This window comes from Pseudopodoces humilis, chromosome 21 (assembly GCF_049639895.1).
Source record: "Pseudopodoces humilis isolate 2021_Gansu_Grassland_sample_001 chromosome 21, ASM4963989v1, whole genome shotgun sequence".
In the NCBI taxonomy this organism is placed as follows: domain Eukaryota; kingdom Metazoa; phylum Chordata; class Aves; order Passeriformes; family Paridae; genus Pseudopodoces; species Pseudopodoces humilis.
This window is the reverse complement of record NC_142220.1, coordinates 4,688,606-4,707,754: the sequence shown is the minus strand read 5'-3', so window position 1 is coordinate 4,707,754 and position 19,149 is coordinate 4,688,606. Positions and strand designations below refer to the sequence as shown.

Sequence of the window (19,149 nt, the reverse complement as noted above, 5' to 3'; positions counted from 1 at the left end):
GCCAGGACTGCTGCTGGGGCAAACTCACTGATTTGGGAGCGTGAATCTTTTTTTGTTCATACAGTGAGAACAAAACCACTTTAGAAAAACAAGTTTACCTTATTGAATGGAACAGTTTCCTTTATCATCTTACAAATAAACACTTATTTTTTTTATTATCTTAGTGACAGAAGAACATTGTCCACTAAAGCACTTCTGGCTCGGCTGGGAAGGGTCGGACCTACTGTCACAGCAGCTCTTGCAGCAGAAGCCAGGGACCTTGCCAAGTCTGTCCGTGCCATTTTGGAAGTAGATTGTGAGTGAGTGTGTCCATCTCTGTGTGCTTTGAAATCTGGTATCAGTTCATCAGCCAAGAAGATGGATAATTTCATTTAAAATTGGATGTGAACTGGCAGAATAAATCATTCCTAGCATGGAAAGACAGAGCAGGTTCAGTGTCAGCTCAGGATGCATCTTCATCAAACTATAATTAGAATATAAAGTTATTCCAGAGTACATTTCTTTGCAGGAAAACTTAAAGCACTAAATTAATGCCAAAGTGAGGAATATGAAGATTACCAGAATCATGTAAAACTAGCAGAATTTCATTACTTTAATGCTCTGTTTTTCATATTGGAATATTTGCAAAATGTTATTCTGCTGGATTTACATGAACACGTATCAAAGTGTTTTAATGAAGATGTTGTTGCTGTAGGGAGTGAATGTAGGCAGCAGTTCCATTTGGAGATATCTCTTTATGTCCTCAGGTCATAAACAGAAATCTGTTCCCATTGGTGAAAATGATGGTAGTTCATGAGAGTGATTAATAAACTGCATCAGTTGAAAATCTTAAGACACAGCTTTGAATTATCATGTAATTCCTGGTTCAGATCATGGAAATGATTGTGTATTCTGATGGTTTTTGTCTATAGTTGAGTAGGCTTGTCAGTTCTTATCCAGCTTAAATGGATTGATTTACAAAAATGGAACAGAAATGGTACATCACAGGAGGTTTTGGAAAGGTGGTCAGTTATGGTTACCCATAATTATTGTATCAAATATTTGAATAGATTTGACTGTTTGGGAATTAATTTAGAAAGAAACTGAAAAAATTATTGTTGAGAAAATAAGATATGAAAAATCATTTTTTGGCGTTATTTATGAAGCATTTATTACTCACTCTGTGGCAAAGAAAGCAAAACAAGAAGATACAATTTGTTCAGAAGTGTCCAGAATATTAGAGTTAGTGTTACTGGTGGAGTGAAAAGAATAACAGTGACCAGGAAAGGAGATAATTGATTTTGCACCAATGACAATCATAGTTCTGTCACACTGAGTTGGTTTTATTACACTACACAGGAAATTGTAGAAAGAAAACTTTTGGTTCTAAATGCAGCTGAATTCTGACATGTTTATGTCAGACATAATAGGTAGGATACATGTTAGCTCTGGAGCCACAGGAGGGATCCATTTTATGAACCTGAGAATTAAAAATAGGTCTGCAGAGAAGGATTTAAAGATCGAACGTCATCTTTCTGAGTTCATTCTGATTTGGAGAGCATTACAGATAGATTTGGGCTCTGACAAGCTTGGGTATGAGATTAAAGCTTTAAGCCTCACTGGCTTTTTTCTCCCTCTCCCTCCAAAAAAAAAAAAAAAGTGCTTAAGGCAAAGGAACTATGTAATAGCATTCTGTCTGCAGTGTTCTCTGCCAGCTTCTCACTAAATGTTTTCCATTTGATCTGAAGTTTTCTTGCAGATGGGCTGTCATAGAAAGGGGGCTCTTGTGTATGTGGCATTTCATAAATATCATCCATCAAAGAGAAAAGTGTAATAGAGATTACAGTGCAGACTGAAGGCTTTCCTTTTTACAGAGAGGTGTCCACAACATAATTTGTAATTGAGTTCTTAAAGAGGGTACTGGAGTTAATATTTTTGAGGTTGCTCAGTGGATCAGAATGTCTGGCTGGGAAACCTTTGTGATACATTTTACCTTCTAAACAGAGCTCCTCTTTTATTATTGCTTCATTCTTGTAAATACAAAGTAAAGGAGCTCCAGCCAAAATTCCTCTTTGATTCATTTACAATACATGTGAAATGAAGTCTGGGTTCCAAGACAAGGTTGTAGAGTGTTTTTCCAACAGAAAACTGCTTCCTTTGTAAAATACCTTCCTTGACAACCAGGCCAAAATGACATATTTATGAGTTACCTGCACAAACTATCCCCTTCCTCTGTAATAGTCTGACATTTTGCCTGAGGAAAGAGGCTTGAAGAAGTTCAGTGTATTCCTGAAAATCTTCAAGTACCTTTTTTCTTGTGATACTGCTGGAGATCAGCTTTCAGCTCAGCAGGCTGAGTGACAGCTCTGTGAAGGCACTTTGGTGATTCTTCAAGTGAAGACGCAGAAAAAAAAACAACAGCTCATTTTCCAGGGCTTACTACTTCAGGATCCTCCACATCCCAAAATGCAAATAATGAAGTAATAAAGTAATAAAGTAATAAATAAAGAATAATCAAGCTCATCCCTTGAAAGAGCCATTCTTTATCGTCTTTAAAGACCAAGCTATTTTTATAAACCAAGCCTTGAGAGGCCGTTCTGCTTTACAGAATCTGAGCATCTCCTGAACACTTGAAATTACTTTCATCATGCAGAGGATAATAATGCCTCAGTGAAGAACTGCAGCATTTAAAAGGAGTTGCTTCCTGCACTTAGTAGACCATATGGTGCAAATCATGCTAAAAAGAATAGAGATAGCATTTTCTTCTTTTCTATTACAAATTTAGAAAAGGAATACACTGGCTACTGGTAATGACCGAAATCTCATTAATCCTGGCACATAGTTATCTCATCAAAGAGCAGGCAATCAGCATTTCAAAATGGGCACTCCTATAACACAGCTTTTGAATATTTTGGCTGCCAGTTTCCTCCCTCTGCCTCTGAAACTTCTGTCAAAAATGCTGTCTTGCTGTATTTGACACAATCCCAACCATCCACATCCAGGAAATGTTCTGAAGCCAGGTTCTCCACTCAGCAGGAACTCAAGCAGTGAATTTTGAGCTGTTTTATCCCATCACTTATGTTTAATTTGCTCTCAGCCTGGGATCTGACACAAGGCAATCATGCTCAAGTTCACTCAAATGATCTCCAAATTAATACAGATTCCAAAACTCCTACTTAATTTACTCATATTGATCTTGCCAGTCACTTTGCATTTGATTTTGAAGATCCTACAGGCAGAAGTTTACTTGCCTGGATTTTATATTCATTTTCCTTGAAAGCTGACTGGATTAGAGAAGAGAACAGAAACTGCTGCTGCTCAATATCCATTAGTGCTTGTTGGTTAAATTGCTTTTGATTTTTGGGCAATGCCTTACATCTTTGGCATTAAAAGCTGAAATATTGGATCTATCCATTTCATCAGTTTAGGGATTTTTCAACTATATTGTGTTTAAATGCCAAAACCATTCCATAGTCAGGAAAATGTCAGTTATCCCTTCCCATCCTTTTGACAGTGTGGGTGGAACTAAGCTATAGAGTAGAGTAGCAAGGCTTCACAAATAACAATTTTGCTATGTTGAAAAAAGCCAATATTTTTAAGTATTCATATTTCTTTTGTTTGTTGCAGGCCTGGTGTGTTTGTTTATTGCAACAGAATTAATGCTATTTATTTATACAGGATTTATTTATACATTTTTGCCACTTTGTTCTTGAATCTTGTATTTTATGAACACAGTGGTGCTGTAACTTTGTGCAGGTAATTTGCTGTAGTTCATCAGCCAGAACATTCCCCATCCCCTTTTTACCTTATGCCTGTACATCAAAATCCAGCTGTAACTGTGGCATGGACAGGCATGTCCTGCTTAACTTCAGTTAGCTTGGCTCCTGATATTAAAGATGCTGTATCTTCTTGTATTTTTAGTATTAGGCAGAATTATTTCCTGCAAGGTCTACTTTGTGGGACAAGTGTGCATTGAGGAATAACTCTGACAGTCTTTCAGCTGCTGAACTAGAACTGTACCTTTCCTTCCTTACTGGAAGAGCTGTCTGGGAAGGAGCAGAATTATGATAACCAAAGAGATAACTATGTGTATTCATTGTTCTGGCAAGGCCATAAATATTTCAGTGAATTACTGAAATCAGAAATAGAAGAGACCTGATAAATTATACAGAGTATATCCTGAACACCGCTCTACAGCTCCCTTTTTAATAGTTTTTGCTAGCAAAAAAACTAATATCAGTGGTGTGTGCTTTAAAGGTAAATAGTTTGTTTGTCAGCTCAACATTAATGAAGACAGTATGTCCACTAGAAAATATTCATTTGGTGAAATTAATATCTATTATTCCTTTGAAACTTCTAACAACAACAGAAGGAGTGAGTTTTCCTGAAAGAGAATTTATCAACTGTTTTATTCAAAGGAAAATTTCACAGTGTTGCTATTCCCTGAAAGTTGCTTTTCTTTTCCCCTCCAAACAAAAACATTTAATGGGAAGATAGTTTCATTTTTGTCAAAAGTAATATTATTAAGTTATTCAATGAATTTTTTGCTGTTTAATCTTATTTGAGTTGACATTAAAAAGAAAATATATAAATCTCAGAATTGCATTCTTTTAATTTTTCCAGTAAACAACATCAAGTATACACAAGATGAGAAGTGGATCTATTTCACACTATATTACAGACCTTAAATTTCTGTGTTATTTTGAAAATGGGAATGTTTCATTAAAAATTGATAGCTTTTCTGCAACTCGTTAGATACATTGCAAATCAGATCACAGTAAGAAACCTGAAGGTGAACAAATTACATACTTGCAGAAAAATCAAAATTCTAGGTTGCATAACAGGGAAAATGGCTTCTGAAATACTCAGGGAAAAAAATCCAATCATATTTAATATAATTTTATGAGGATGCAGTCAAGAATTTGAAAGCTTTTTCTCCACATAACTGTTTACTTGCAGCAAGACTTTTGATTTTCTGGAAATCATTTAAATGTACAATTTTGCCTGCATGGTAAATAAGAACGAAGAGTTGTAATTCTGACAGTGTTCATAGAACTGTTATTTCCAAAAGAAAATCTGTCCAAGAATTTTAATATGTTTCATTGCAACAGAAAATAAATGTTGAACTTAGGAAATGTAATGCTGTACATTATTGAAAATAATTCTGATAAAAATGAAATTGAGTGTGCATAAAATTAATTTGAAAAAGGAGCACTAGACCTGTGAGACAAGTCCATTCTTTCTCCAGTCTGTAAATCTGATCAAAACTGCTTTATTGACATGATTCCTACACCTTGATTAAAATTATTACCCCAATTTTAGAAAGGAATTTGAGTCATGAAGCAGCTGACTTGCTCGTTCATAGGCAAGAACAACAAAAACCCAAGGATTTAACATAAGTCTTCGGAATTTAATATTTATGTTGTTTTCTGATTAAGTGTCTTATTGATAGGAAATCCTGAAAGCAGCTTTTTTTTGTTCCTGGACAGTAACCTACAATTACTAGAATTTGTTATTACACTAGAGATGCTATTCCCCAGCAGCCTTGGGTAACTGTCAGGTTTATTAGTGACTTGTAAAAATTCTTTGTTTATAGTTTTTCATTACTGTGTGTGTTTTATGCAGTGACTTTTCATTGAGCAAAAATGCCTGGACTATGGAACAATGTCAAGGGAGCACCCAAGTTCCCCCAAATAAATGACAGCAGTTTGTTGAATTTTTCTCTGTACTACATCTCTCCTAGCCACTTCCTTACCTTTGCACTTCTCTGACTTCTCTCCAATTCATTAAAGTTGTATTGAGTTCTGTACCTGAGAGCTTCCTGCAGGAGACAAAAATGGAATGAGCTTGTTTGCTTTAATTTGAGCTCAAACTTGGTCCCAAATGTGTTTTCTTTCCCCGGCAGGTCCATGTTACTGGGTCATGTGAAGTTTGGGCTTTCTTCTGCTCCCAGAACCAAAGGCATCTGGGTGTGCATCACTTCCTTCTGGACAGCTGGTTATCCACACCTCGGATACAACACTTTGCTGTTGTCTTTATTCAGCTGCACCCTCTTTATTTCAGACATTTAATCTGAAATAAATTAGTCATCCAGTTAGTCAAGCCCTTACAAAATCCTAATCTTGTTTTTCAATGGCATTTCAAAGAAAGGTCCTTTTACCAATGGGTTTTAAATCCTGAATTATCCCAAACTCCCCTTCCTTGGACTAAACCCACGTTTTGCTAAGTGAGGAATGAGGTTTTCACCTAAATGGCCTTACTTGGTGGTGTTGTTACAGGGCCCAGGATCTAGACCCTGCTTATTTAATTTGGTGTCTGAGAATCAGAACATTACAGTAATTATGGACAAGCAGAGAAGCCAGATAAAAGCTGACACTAATAAGGACAGAATAATTTTAGACCCAAATCAAATCAGAAAATACATTTAAATGTCAGTTATGAATAAGTTGCATGCTGCTTTATTGGTGATTGAATATGCATGTTAATCCCCATGTTTCACAGCAAGGAAAAACACAGTTCAGTATCTAAAGCTTGTATTTCAAGACAGTTCTTTAGTGTGACCTAGATTTCAGAACTCTGTTGTTGCTGCTGGAAAAGCAAATTATTCTCTCTCCATTCACTTACCTTTAATGAGAAAAGATGAGTCAGCTTTTGAATAGGCACTGCCTGTCCTGACGTTCAAATCAAAACATTTTAATAATGAAAAACAAGTAATATTATTGTACCTTAAAATACAGATGACCTAACAAGATTAGTGCAGTCTCATTAGGATAATTTCCAGCATCTCTGAAAAAAAAAACCACTTCATGAAAAGCATACAGACTTGTTTAACTCAAACTGTGGTCCCTCTGTGAAAAAAATTAGTTGACTTTGTGCCTCTTCCCATAGAAGTTGTATTTTCTCTTGGTAACTATGGAGACTGAAGTCAAAACTCTCCAGATTCAACAATTTTAGTGGATGGTAAATACTTCCTAAACTGCCTCTCTATTAATTTCTTTTGACATAATGCTTAGAATTTTGATACATTAATCCTTTATTATAGCATGGTGTTTTGACATAAGGGAGGAAACAAACTGTGAAATTCTGGGGCACGGAGATGCAAATTGTTCCCAAGTCAGAAGAAGTACACAGGGGAGGCAGGAATTGGTCTCAGCCCCATTTCAGTGCCTGAAAGCCAGAAAATACCCTGGTGAGACTGGAATTTATCCTTGAGGGGTCAGTCCCAGATCCAAGTCTGGCATCCTTTTTTGACTGGCAGGGCCAGCTGGGATTCAGCCAGCTGCTTGTGGGGAGAGGTGAATGCCCAGGGTCTCCCCGTGGCTCTGGGTGTCAGGGAGCACCTGTGCCATCAGCTAAGGTGACCAAAACCAAAGTGACCATTGCAGTGTGTGTGCTTTTGGCAGTCAGTGCTGAGTTCATTTTCTTTGAGCATCCCGAGAGATCTGGATTCATGTTGACAAGGGGAAGGGGGATGAGCAGCTTTCCCTTTGTTGGGAATCTGTGTGCTGAAGCTGTCAGGGCTCATCTTGTCTCAGAGGGCTCGTAGGCTTTGCTGTCAGCTCCTGCAGTTGTCACATTTTTTCACTTCTCCTCAGTAGGTAGGAGTGAGAAGCTGAGGGCCAGCAGAGTTCCTCAGACATACACGGCGCACAAGTGTGTTCATGTAAATGGAGAGAAGTACAAGGAAAGTTGATTGCCAAGAATGAGAGAAAGCTTTTTTTAAAAGTGTGTTTTAAGGAGAATTTCCTAGAGGAAAGCATGATTACTTGGTGCTTGTAAAGGAGACCTAAAGGAGGTACAAAATGGCTCACACTAGATGTGTTACCTCATGGCATGAGGCACATGGATCATTAAATGGGAGTTATGGAGGGAGATTTTTGCCTTGCATTAGTGATGATTGTGTTTGGTAACAGAAAATTTTCCTTTCATTGTAAATTTTACCTTTACACTTCAGGTAAAGTTCAGTATGCTAAATGGAAGCACTTCATGATTTTTTTCCCTTTTGGATTTATAACCAAAAACTCTCTTAGATTTTAAGAACTTTTAACATTATTTCCAAAACCCTTTCTTTTAGCTATGTGTAGCTACAGGCTTTTTTACATCAGACTAAAAGGATGGCTTGAGTTGATGTGTTCTTTCAATTCTTGCTTCAAAAGGAAAAAAAATATTACTTTGGTCAGTCCTTGCTGTGAGATGAGCTGAGCAGAGAGTGGTTCTGTCTCTCAATTGTAGGTGGTTTGTGCCAGCCCCTTCTGCAGTTTAATTTCATCATCAGTGCAAAAAAAAAAGAGTGAGATATTACTTAGCAAGAAAGGCATATCATGTAATACTATTGCTTTTTAAATCTCAGACAATTTCTGCTCAATTCTAATTTTAGGCATTTTAATTTTTTACCAATGAATACTTTCTAATTAAACTTGCATTTAACAATCACATGCGTCAGTGAGCAATGGGAGCTGACAGTGATGGAGGTGGGTGGATAGCACAATAGATGCTGACAAGAGAAGTTGATCCAGTAAGGAAAGGAGATGGATGAATTCCAGAACAGAGGAATCAGGGGAGCAAGAAAGGAAGGGAACTGGGGAAAAATAAATAATTTCTTGAGACATACAGTGAGGTATTCCAGGCTATTCCTAATTACCTGGTCCTGGTGGTGAATGCCCTGTGTGCAGAGCCTTGTATTTCTGGAATAAGAATGGGTTATTCCAGGTTCTTTTTAATCAGCTGAAAGTGGCCTGTACCAATTCAGAACAAGAATGTTCCCCAGAGAGTACTTCCATGAATTTAACTTTTCTTAACCTATGCGGCATTGGTGTAAAATTCCAAGTGAAGAACTCTTTCTCTACTTTAAGAATTAGTAATGTGTTCCCTGTCTTCTCTTCAGCAATTTGAGATACATAGGTATAAACAAAATTAATTTCAATTTAATTTATGCAAATATTCCTCAAAAATTAGTTTGTAACTTGCAGTGTGTTCAGTCAGCAGTGGAAGCAGTAATGCATTCTTAACCCATCCCAAGTGGACAGCATCGTGTTAACAGTCTGTAGTGGGAAACTGCAAAAAAAAAGCCTGCAATTAATTCATAGGAAGGAATATTTTTTAAAAAAAAATCTGGAAGGGGCTGAGAAAAATCTAATGGGGAACATGTTTTTACCAGCCTTGGCAGGGAGCACTACAAGCCCTGTGATCCTCGGGTACTGCATTTCTCTCAGTGGCACTAATTGAAACTCAGTTATAGAAGCCTTTAACACTAAAATAAAACAAAATAAAATATCTTTAACTTGGTAAATGAAACAGATGGAGCCACTGAGAGAAATGCAGTACCCGAGGAGTTTTCTGATTTTTCTGTATCGCCTTCACCTTATCAACAGATTATTGACCACAGTAAGCTAAATAATTTTGGGTGGTTCACCACTGCATCCTTATATATTTTCACTGGACAGCCAGCAGCATTTTAGGAAGAAGCAGTGTAGTTGAAAAATGCAAAAATCAGTGTCAGATAATCAGTATGTTAAATACATTTCCAAAAGTAAATAATAAGAGGTAGTAGATTATGCAAACTCTAGTGTTTGGCCATAAGAAGCTGGTCTGAAACCCCTCCCAGCTTTCACTGCCCCTCACTTTGGAGGGTTTATGCTCTCCTGAGCTAGTGCCCAAACAAATGTATTGCATGACTGAAATGGGATAATACTGAGGGACAAGCAGCTTCATGGTATCTTGGCCTCCTCAAAATCCATTTTTGTACATCCAACTATCAAATGTGTGAGGTGGAAAGACTTTGGAAGCCACTTGATTAGCAGCATATTGAAATAAGCTTGGCTTTTTTGATCCAAGTTGCTAAAGAATTACTTTTTTCCAAGAGGTATTTTATATTATTTTGACTTCTACTAACCTCCTTCACAGATTAAAATGAGCATCAGTTACTCTATTTGTTTCTTATCTTGTTAACAGTCCAAATTGCTTGGAACCTACAGCACCTAAGAGTTATGTGAAATAGATAATTAGTCTTTATCTGAAAGAAATAGGTATTTTGGGGTTTTTTTCTGTTGTATTTCAAAAATTCAGCTGCTGGAAATACACAGTTTTAAAGGTAATTCTTTATCCTTAAAGACACATAGCAGGAACCTCATTGCTCAGGTGACTTTAGTTCTCACTTATTTCTGAATTTTCACACTGAGCAGAGTTCTAACTTTGGATTTCCTTCCTTGTTAGGTACAAGAAGAAAATGTCTGTACTAATGTACACATGTGCTGTTTGAGGTCGTTCTTATTTCCTTAAATTTTAGTCAGTTAACTGGTCATTGTTCATAAATTGCAATTGCTCTTGAATTCAAACTGTTTCTAATTAGCTGTACCAAGCTTTTCACAGACAAGTAGAATAGAAGAAAGACATTTATAACAATTTGTAATTTCAGAATTTCCAAAAAGATCTAAAAGTTGTTCATATAATCCTTCAGCATGAAACACGAACTATTTAATAACGCCTTCTAAACTGTAAATTGTAATTGTTTTACTCCAACATTAATGAGTTTGCCAGCATAGATGGGTCAATATGTTATGATTAATAAGCAGTGGAAAAACACAAGCTCATCTTTCACCATGCCCTGAATGTCCAAAGTAAGACAAAAGCTGTTTTTGAAGCCTGGTTTCTAGGAACAGACTGAAGGGAGACAAGCCAATCTGCCAACCATAGTCCAAATCAGCAGAAGTTTCAGTTGCTACTATTTCCCAGATGTCTCCACAAGAAGACTACTGAGTCCATCTTTGTTTTATTAAGTGACCAACAACAAAAGAAAAGAATGATTTATTTAAAATGGAATTTGATATGTGAAAAAAAAAAAAAAGGAATGGAATGTCCCCTCAGCAGAGTATTATTTATGAAAGGAAGCATATTTGGTTTTGGGAAGAGCACTTGAAATGATCTAAAGTGACACACAAGCAAATGCCAGAAGTGCATATTCACTTCTGAAAGCTTTTTCCTGAACATGAGTGTTTATAATTTAATTCACAAAAAAGCAGCAAAATACAGCTTATATTATTGATAGCCCAAAAAAAAATAAAAGTCCATTTTGTGTGTACACCCCGCTGAACACTCTGGACAAACAAGGGTGGATATTTCTCCACAGATTTTTGCTTTAGCTGTGTCAAATTATGTAAGTCACAGAGGTTTTCCTTTGCTGGTCTCACACCATGATAAGTCTGGTGTCATCTCTGGGATATTCCCATATTCCAGTAGCGCTCAGGCATCCAAAACCAGGCAATTTAAACCATCAAATCAGACCTTCAGCTTTCATCCTCTTTGCTTAAATAGCTCAGAAAGGAAGAGCCAAAGGCATTTGGGATCTTAATTATCACCTTTTCCTTTATTATTGAAGCCACTGGAGGAAGGTTTAAATGTTGATAAGAGCTGAAATAGATCAGAATTCAAAAGCACATTTATCAAGTGACAGGGAAAACTGGTTTTAATGTCCTTCAGCAAATCTTCTGTATCAGAAACTCTTTTAGCAGGTAATTCTTGTTTCTTAAAAAACCCCATCATTTCTGAGACTGATACTAAATACAAATAAATTATCAGGAGATAAAGGGTATGAGCTGGCCTGTACTCTTTGTATGTAAAAAAGATATGCACAGCTGGAAAAGTCATAAAAGGATATGTAACAAAGACATGCTTATTTCTATTGTTGATCAAAGAATGGTTCATTGTGAAACAGAATATGTGTACAGTGTGGCTTTAGCATTCCAGATAGATACTACATCCCTTAAACTTTATATTAATTTCAGATACTGGCTGTTTACCCATAACAGGAAGGGAATTGCAGCCACAGACCCTTTTAATGGTTGATAACAAAGGTGTGAACAATGCTGGAAATAAGTTTGTGTTTCACAAAAGAGCACTTAGGGTGAGATTAGGACCTTTGGGAGGCAGTTGTCCCTAACCACTCCTTCCAGATTCATCAGAGGTGTTTGGTGCCTGCTTGTAATGGAAGCAGGGTTTTAAACTCTTGCCCCAAGGCCAAAAGCCCTTAAGGACATAGTTATCTTGAAGCATCTAAGTAGGCCAAATCTAGATAGAATCCCATTGCACAGTGCATTTTTTTTTTTGAGCAATTCTTGTGATAGGCTCTAAATCTCTCATTTCCTTTGAGTAATTTTGTGAAAAAATAAGCAAAATTGAGCATTTTTGGACTGCAGTATTTTGATTTCAGGACTGCAGTTTTGAGTCAACTGAATATTCTGCTGTCGTATCTGCTTTACTGCTGTCATCTGCTGATCTCCATGTATCTTTTGCTTTAATAATTTTTAACTAGATTATTTGGGGGGTGGGGAAATCACCCAACCACATTACTGCACTTTCTAGGTTTGATAACTGCTTAGGAAAATGAGGCTTTTCCCCTAATACCTGTATTTCCCCCTTTTTCCTTAGAGACTTGAGGGATCATGCCATGTGTGTTGTTATTGAGGGAGAGCACACACATTTCTCTCTTGGGAGCTGCAGGCAAAGTCTTCAATATCTGTCACTTCCTACAGGTTTAGCATTCAGGCTGATGCTCATCTCTTTTCTGGGACCCACAATGTCAGTGCTTGTGCAGGTTTTGTCCTGTTAAGCTAAGGAGATGATAAAGATCGATGAGTTCCACACTTACCAGGGATCAGGAAAGTTCTGTTTGCCCCAGGGCTTCATTTCCTCTCAGATTTCTATAACTCAGAGCAGTGGTTATCCCAGCAGGCAGCTCAGGGGAGGAGGAGCAGTCCCCAGGGACCCTGCCCGACTGCAGCAGTGCTGGGGTACAAACAGCATCAACTGCTTCCTTGGTTGTGTTTTTCACAGGGAATTACAGACTTTTCTTTGGCATTTACCCTAATTAAATGTACATAGTAAGAAAAAACGCTTTAGGTAAGTTATTGTGTATTTTGACTAAAGTGCTCTCTCTCAGGAGACCACTGTTCCTTTTGCATGCACAATTGCTTTTGTAGTTTTACCTTTTCTTTACCTTGCAGAAGGTAAATAGTCACAAGTATCTGAATAGCAAGAAACCCTGTATTTTCTGCTGAAATGAACTAGTTTTTAAATACTGTAAATCTGTAATTTCTTAAGATGATCTATGCAGACAGCTGCAGCCAAATATATTATTTATGAAGATTCATCAAAGAGAGTGTAGCAGTTTACACTAGAAATTATAAATATGCAGAAAATCTGAGATTGCTGGAGACGATGTAGGCTAAATCCTGTATATTTCAGACTGTTTTTCTGACTTTTTCAGCTCCTTTATCTCCCATTTACTCCAGGTGAGAGCTTAGCAGCCTTTCAAAGCAAGTCCTGGGACAGACAACAAATTTGACCCTAGAGGGTGTGAAAAAAATAAAGCAGGAGGAAGTAGATCAACTTATGAATGATTCATGGAGTCAGTGAGCTTGGAGGAAGTGGCAATGATGTCTGGAGAAATACAAAGCAAAACATGAGAGCTTCCTAGCTACCAGGGGAAATAGAAGAAATAGAAGTACAAATCTGAAAGGGTAGGAAAGTAATAAAGGGAGCAGCACTGAAAAACTAGTGGAGAGCAAGTAAAAAAATGTGGAAAACAGAAGCATTAAAAAACCTATAGATGTAGGTGGAATGTGGATGAATATGAAAAATGGATAGGATACACAATCTAATGCATACTAAGTCAGAAGGACTAATAAAGCACTGGAGGTGTTTCCAGAGTTTCATTTCTAGGTGACAGATGTATTCAGTGTTTTTGAAAAGTGAAGTGTTCAGTGGGTAAGGGAAGAATCATTGGTTGTTGCTACCCATGTACAGTTCTTCACTTAGAAGAGTTAAAAAAGCCATAATTCTAATCAAATCACCAGTGGATAAAATTGTAATTATCACTGATAAATGAAACAGGTGATGTAGGGGATCCATGTGAGTACAGAGAAGATGCTGGGCTTTTACTCATAATTGAGCAAATCCTTTGTCATTTATTTGGACATGCATGTTTCATGCAGGAAAAAGGAAAGGGCAGGGCAGATGGAAGCAACTGAGGGATGAATCCCATTGCCATTTAAATAATCAGAAAATACCCATGCTGAATAAAGGTTCCATCTTTCATGGGAGAGGAAGGAAGAACCAGTGAGCATGTCTAGCATATTTATACCCTAAAACATCCTTTTCTTCCTCCCTTCATAATGGAGTCAAGAGCCTGAGAAATGCTACGCAGCAGCTACCTTGTGTTTAAAGGGAAGTAGCTGTGGATTATTCTCTTTGAAAGGTAGTGGGTGGTGTGTTTTGAGGAACAGATTGTATAGATCTGTTCTAAACTGAAAATGGGAAGAAGCCTGAGATAAGTGACTAATGGGGGTAAAAGTGATAGGGAAAAAAATCAGTCCAATGGGGTTTTTTTCTTTTTCAAGCAGTACTGACTGACAGTGGTGCTGTTCTGTGTGCCGGCCGTGGGTAGGGAGACAAAATTCACAACTTGAGATCCAGATGCTCATCAAACAGCCTCATTTATTGTTCAGGGGTCATTGATACAGTTCATCCAAAGCTCCTGGGCTTAGATGGATCATTGGCTGGGATCTCTCTCTGCCCAGATCCCTTCCCAGATGTGTTTCCTACTAATCATGAATGGGGCTGGCTGAGCCCTCTGTAACTTACCTGGGGACTTGTTTGGGTATGAACTAGGCTGGCTGAATTGGATTTGTGTTATGGTTGGATTTACCTTGACCAGTCCAGGCCAGCTGTGCTGTGACAATGCTGTGACATTCTAGTTTCCAGTTCTCAAGTTCCCTTCCTGACTTCTGAAGTTTGGTTACTTGTTGCTCCTTGCTTGGTGCCTACAGGTGTAATTCCTTCCCAGGAGGTTTGTACCAGCTGCAGTGTGCCCAGTCCTGATTCTGTGGCTGTAATGAACTCTCTTTATACTGGAGAACTGAAGTTAGCCCTCTCCAGACTTTTAAGAAGAACCACACCACAGACAAAGGTGTGACAACAGAAGAAAATCAGCCTTTGGAAAAAGAAATTTTAAAAAATAAATGTGCACTTAGGGCAGTTCTTGGGAAGAGGCAGCTTTCAAAGCTCAGATGGTGCATGCAGGCCAGCACATTTTCCAAATAAAAGTTTTAAACCAAAATCAGGCTCACAGATGGTTCTAATGAGCTGGTCTTTGAGATACACTAGGACTTGAACAAAAATAGTTTAACTCCTAAGACACTAACATTTCAAGATGAGTTTCAGGCAAAACACTTCAAGAACAATTTTTCTTGCATATTTAAATTAATATGTATTTTCTAGTCTCAAGAAACCCACGATTTTTCAGGACCTTGCACTTTCCATTATGTACTTTACAGTACAGTATCACAAAAGTGGGAGCATTTTTACACGGTGACTGATGCTTCTTTCTCCAGCATTTTTCACACCCTACAAAGAGTTAGTTTTGAACAAACAGTTATTTAAAAGGTGAAGATTTGCTAGGACAATGTAATTTTTAAAGGAATATAGAATAGTACTCTACTGAAAGTATTATTCATAATTCTAGTAATAGAAGTGTCATCAAATGATACCAAAAAGTATCATCTGGTAGTAAATGTATCATCAAAACTAGTAGCTTTGTGGCACAGCAAGTATTTGTTGAATTGTATTGTTTATATTATTATCTGTTACAAAAGTAGGAATTGATTTACAATTATTATATGGCATTGTTTGAAATGACAGCATTGTAACTTACACCATCTCAAAACTATGTTCTCTGTGTCACTTGAGTTTTGAGAGACTTCTTATTTCTTTATCTCCTCTTAGGTCTGCCTTATGGATGGGAAGAAGCTTATACAGCTGATGGAATCAAATATTTTATCAAGTGAGTAGATGTGGGGAAAATGGGTCAGAGTTGAAATAGAAGCACATCAAACTAAACACATTTGCAGTCCTAGAATTAATGGAAACATTTATTGCACATTGCACTGTGTGCTGTTGTTTTTTTTAGAATATAGTGAAGATTAATTTATAAAATAACTTTGTTTTTTTTTATTCCTCTAAAAGATTGAAGGAAATGATCAAAAATATAATTCACCTCCATTCCATATATATCATGATCTATTTACTATGAAGTTATTCTAGCTGTTAAAATTTCCACAGTGTTTAATTCTTATAGGTGCCAGAAACACAGAGTTTTGCAGGTGGATTTATGCAGTCTCCTAAAAGAGAGGAAGGGCAACAAATATATTACTTTTACCCCAAACTCTTCCAAAAGTCACATAAATAGCACTGAACTTGATGCATTAACTGGCAAAGAAAAGCAGGGTTTTTTATTTTTCCTTTTTTTCAAGCACACTGCTCAGTTGTCCTTGCCTCACCCCGTGATGCCTCGAGCGAGATGTATTAAAGCAGACGTGGTTTTTTCTGCAGAGGTTTCCAAATACACTGTATATGATCCTGCATTCCAGCTCTAATCAAAGAGTGCCTTTTATTTTCAGACAGATGTAGGTCACTACATGAGATTTATACAAAAAAAAAAATTTAAAAAATAGCTTAGGAAATGAAAGTGAATTAAAAGCCAATTTCATAGCAGTGGAAATAAATACAAGAGCAACTATTAAAATAGAGCACTGTTCCCTTGGGCCCTTTGTTCATGCAGGGAGCCATGGTAGGACAGTTGGGAAGTTAAGGTGGATGCTAGACTCTTTCCTGGGTAATACTCTGGGTTTGTACCTGTGTGACTGGAAACTGAACTTGAAGATTGTACTATCAATAATAGCAAGTCAAATTGAGAATCAGAAGAGAAGAGATGACGCATTCTTGAAGCTTTCCCCCGGGGTTTTTTGGGGGGTTTGTTCCTGTGTTTCTTCTATAGATATGTATCTCAATGACTCAGCAGAAAGATGGATGTGCTGGATGTGTGCAGACTCTTCTTTCTGAGCTCTGCACTTGGATGCTGAAACATTGCAGATGTGACAAGCAGATGCTTATTAGCAACAGTAGAATCTCAGCTACTCTAGGTGGTGCAAGTCTAATTTGCAGAAAGCAATCAGATGTTTTGCATCTTATCCCCACTTGCTGAAACTACAGATTGGAACTCAGGAGTTCACATGAAAAAGCTTTTTCAGGAATTTTTGCAGCTCTCACTGTTAGTGACTCTCTTCATTTGCTCCTGGTGACAGTGCCCAGGTTTTCCATTGCTGTTACCTTCTATAATCTGTCCTAAAAAGTTCTGCTTCTCAGTCTTTGTGAGGAAGGAAGGCAAGGCAAATTTATCCATTTAATGGCAGAGAAGAGTATGAAATCACCCTTTATGACCACTGGCTGAAAACTACTTCTGAGTGGAGTCACCCCACTGTTAGAGCTCTTAATGCAGCTCATTAAAATGGAATTAACTGGGCATTTCAATAACACATCATGGTAATTAATATTATTTTTAACTATTTCCTTGTTTTGCTTTCATCACTGTTTCCAAATGCCTTTGCAGAGTGTAAGCCAGGCTGTTTGCATGCCTGGCAATCCATACCTCTTACTACACTGTGTAATGTATATGAAGTCAGCTGTCAAAGTGAAGTGTTTGGAGCAAGGAGCACAGCTTGCACAGTCCCTTGTTTCTAACACCAAATGGTGGAGATTTCAGGGTGAAAACCCACATTGAAAATACCCTTTTTCTAGAAGGAACTTAGCTTGAGGGGCCATTTTATCAGGTGATCCTTTCCAGTAGGATTTAATCTTAATTGTTTAAATGGGGATTATCAGAATAGTTGATACTTCACAGCCCTGGTACTAATGCTGTAACCTTCTTGTTCTCTTTGGCTATGAATGTCAATCCTTTTATTCTACTTTAGGATCCTTTCATTCATTTTTAGCCCAGCCAAAGCCGTGAGGGGCTTAAGAGTATTTCAACACTAGCCCACTTCCCTGTACACAAATATACAATCAAATACTATTTTAATTAGCAGTTGCCTTCAGTTCTAACATGCTTTATTGGGCCATCAAGTAGCCGAGTTCATAAATCTATACATTATAAATCTAATGCAGTAAACACCCCAGAAAGGAATCTTAATAGCACATAAGCTTGAGACAGCTTGCTGTGAAATTTCCATAAATATCTCCGAAGGGGTGTAGCAATATGAGGTGCATGAGAAATCAGAGTTTAAAAGAAGCAAACCAGCTGGCTTGTGTTACACACTAAAGTGAAACCCCCTTATGTGAATAAGTGACATGAATAAAACATTTACATGGGGCTGAGCAGCTCCCTGTACCCACCAGGGAAAGTTTTGTCCGTGAATCCTGACCTTAGGACAACTTTTGAAATCACCACTTTTATCCAGCAAATCATTTCAGCCTCAGTAAATTATTTTCAATCAACCAGATTTCAGGACTAGTCAATGCTGCAAGTGTGAGAAACCACCCTGCAAAAACTTAGACTGCTAAAACTAAGCTGAGCCTGGGCTGAACATTAAGCTCATTTGTACAGCTTTACCATGGAATAGCAAACTGGAATGGAAGGCTCTCTGAGTTACAGCTCAGTGTGCACTGGGATAAAAGCAAGTTCAAGTGTCTTACTAAAATAAAATAAACAGTTATCAGAAGGACAAAAAATACAACAGCAGATAGGGAGCAGCTTCATTGCAAATGTAACTTCCCTCCTGCCAGGCAGTAAAGGTGGAATTTGGGCCCAGATATGTTTTAAGATAACTTTAAAGTAACAGAGAGGACAAGCACTGTTGTATTTTTACGTAGCAATACCACCAGTCACTCACACATGGCACCAGATTCATGCCCCATCAAGACAAATTAAGCACTGGTACCTGTTTCCTCACTACTTTACATTTGGAATTTCAATCCTTTTTATGCTGGGTATCCCATTCCAAAGTTATCCTCACAGTGAAGAATATTTTGTTAATATAGACAACATTTCCCCTGAAGCAACTTGTGCTCATTACTTCTTGTCTGTGCCCAACGTCTTCATGAGAAGAGTGGGCTGAACAAACCCAATTCCTTCAACATTTCTTCATGTGCCAAGTTCTCCAGCCCTCTCATCATCTTGGTGACCCTCCTCTGGATTGTCCCCCATTTTTCTATTCTCTGTCTTGAACTTGGAGGAGCTGTGCACTGAAGAGACTCCATGTAACAGGGTAAAAAGGTTCATTAATGAATTTTATTTGTCAGATGATTGATGAAGGCATTTTTAAAGTTACTGATTTTTTAATA

The 19,149-nt window shown here is 37.6% G+C and overlaps 1 protein-coding gene across 6 annotated transcripts in view; it reads left to right on the top strand.

Annotated features, from left to right (window-relative positions):
* The window catches only part of STXBP4 (syntaxin binding protein 4), a 64,377-nt gene that overhangs the window by 34,709 nt on the left and 10,519 nt on the right, over positions 1-19,149 (top strand). For all 6 annotated transcript variants that reach the window (XM_088065554.1, XM_088065553.1, XM_088065557.1 and 3 more), the window contains 2 exons: positions 165-295; positions 15,757-15,814. In XM_088065554.1, the coding sequence (XP_087921680.1) occupies positions 165-295; positions 15,757-15,814 (189 nt within the window). The remainder of the gene's footprint in view (positions 1-164; positions 296-15,756; positions 15,815-19,149) is intronic.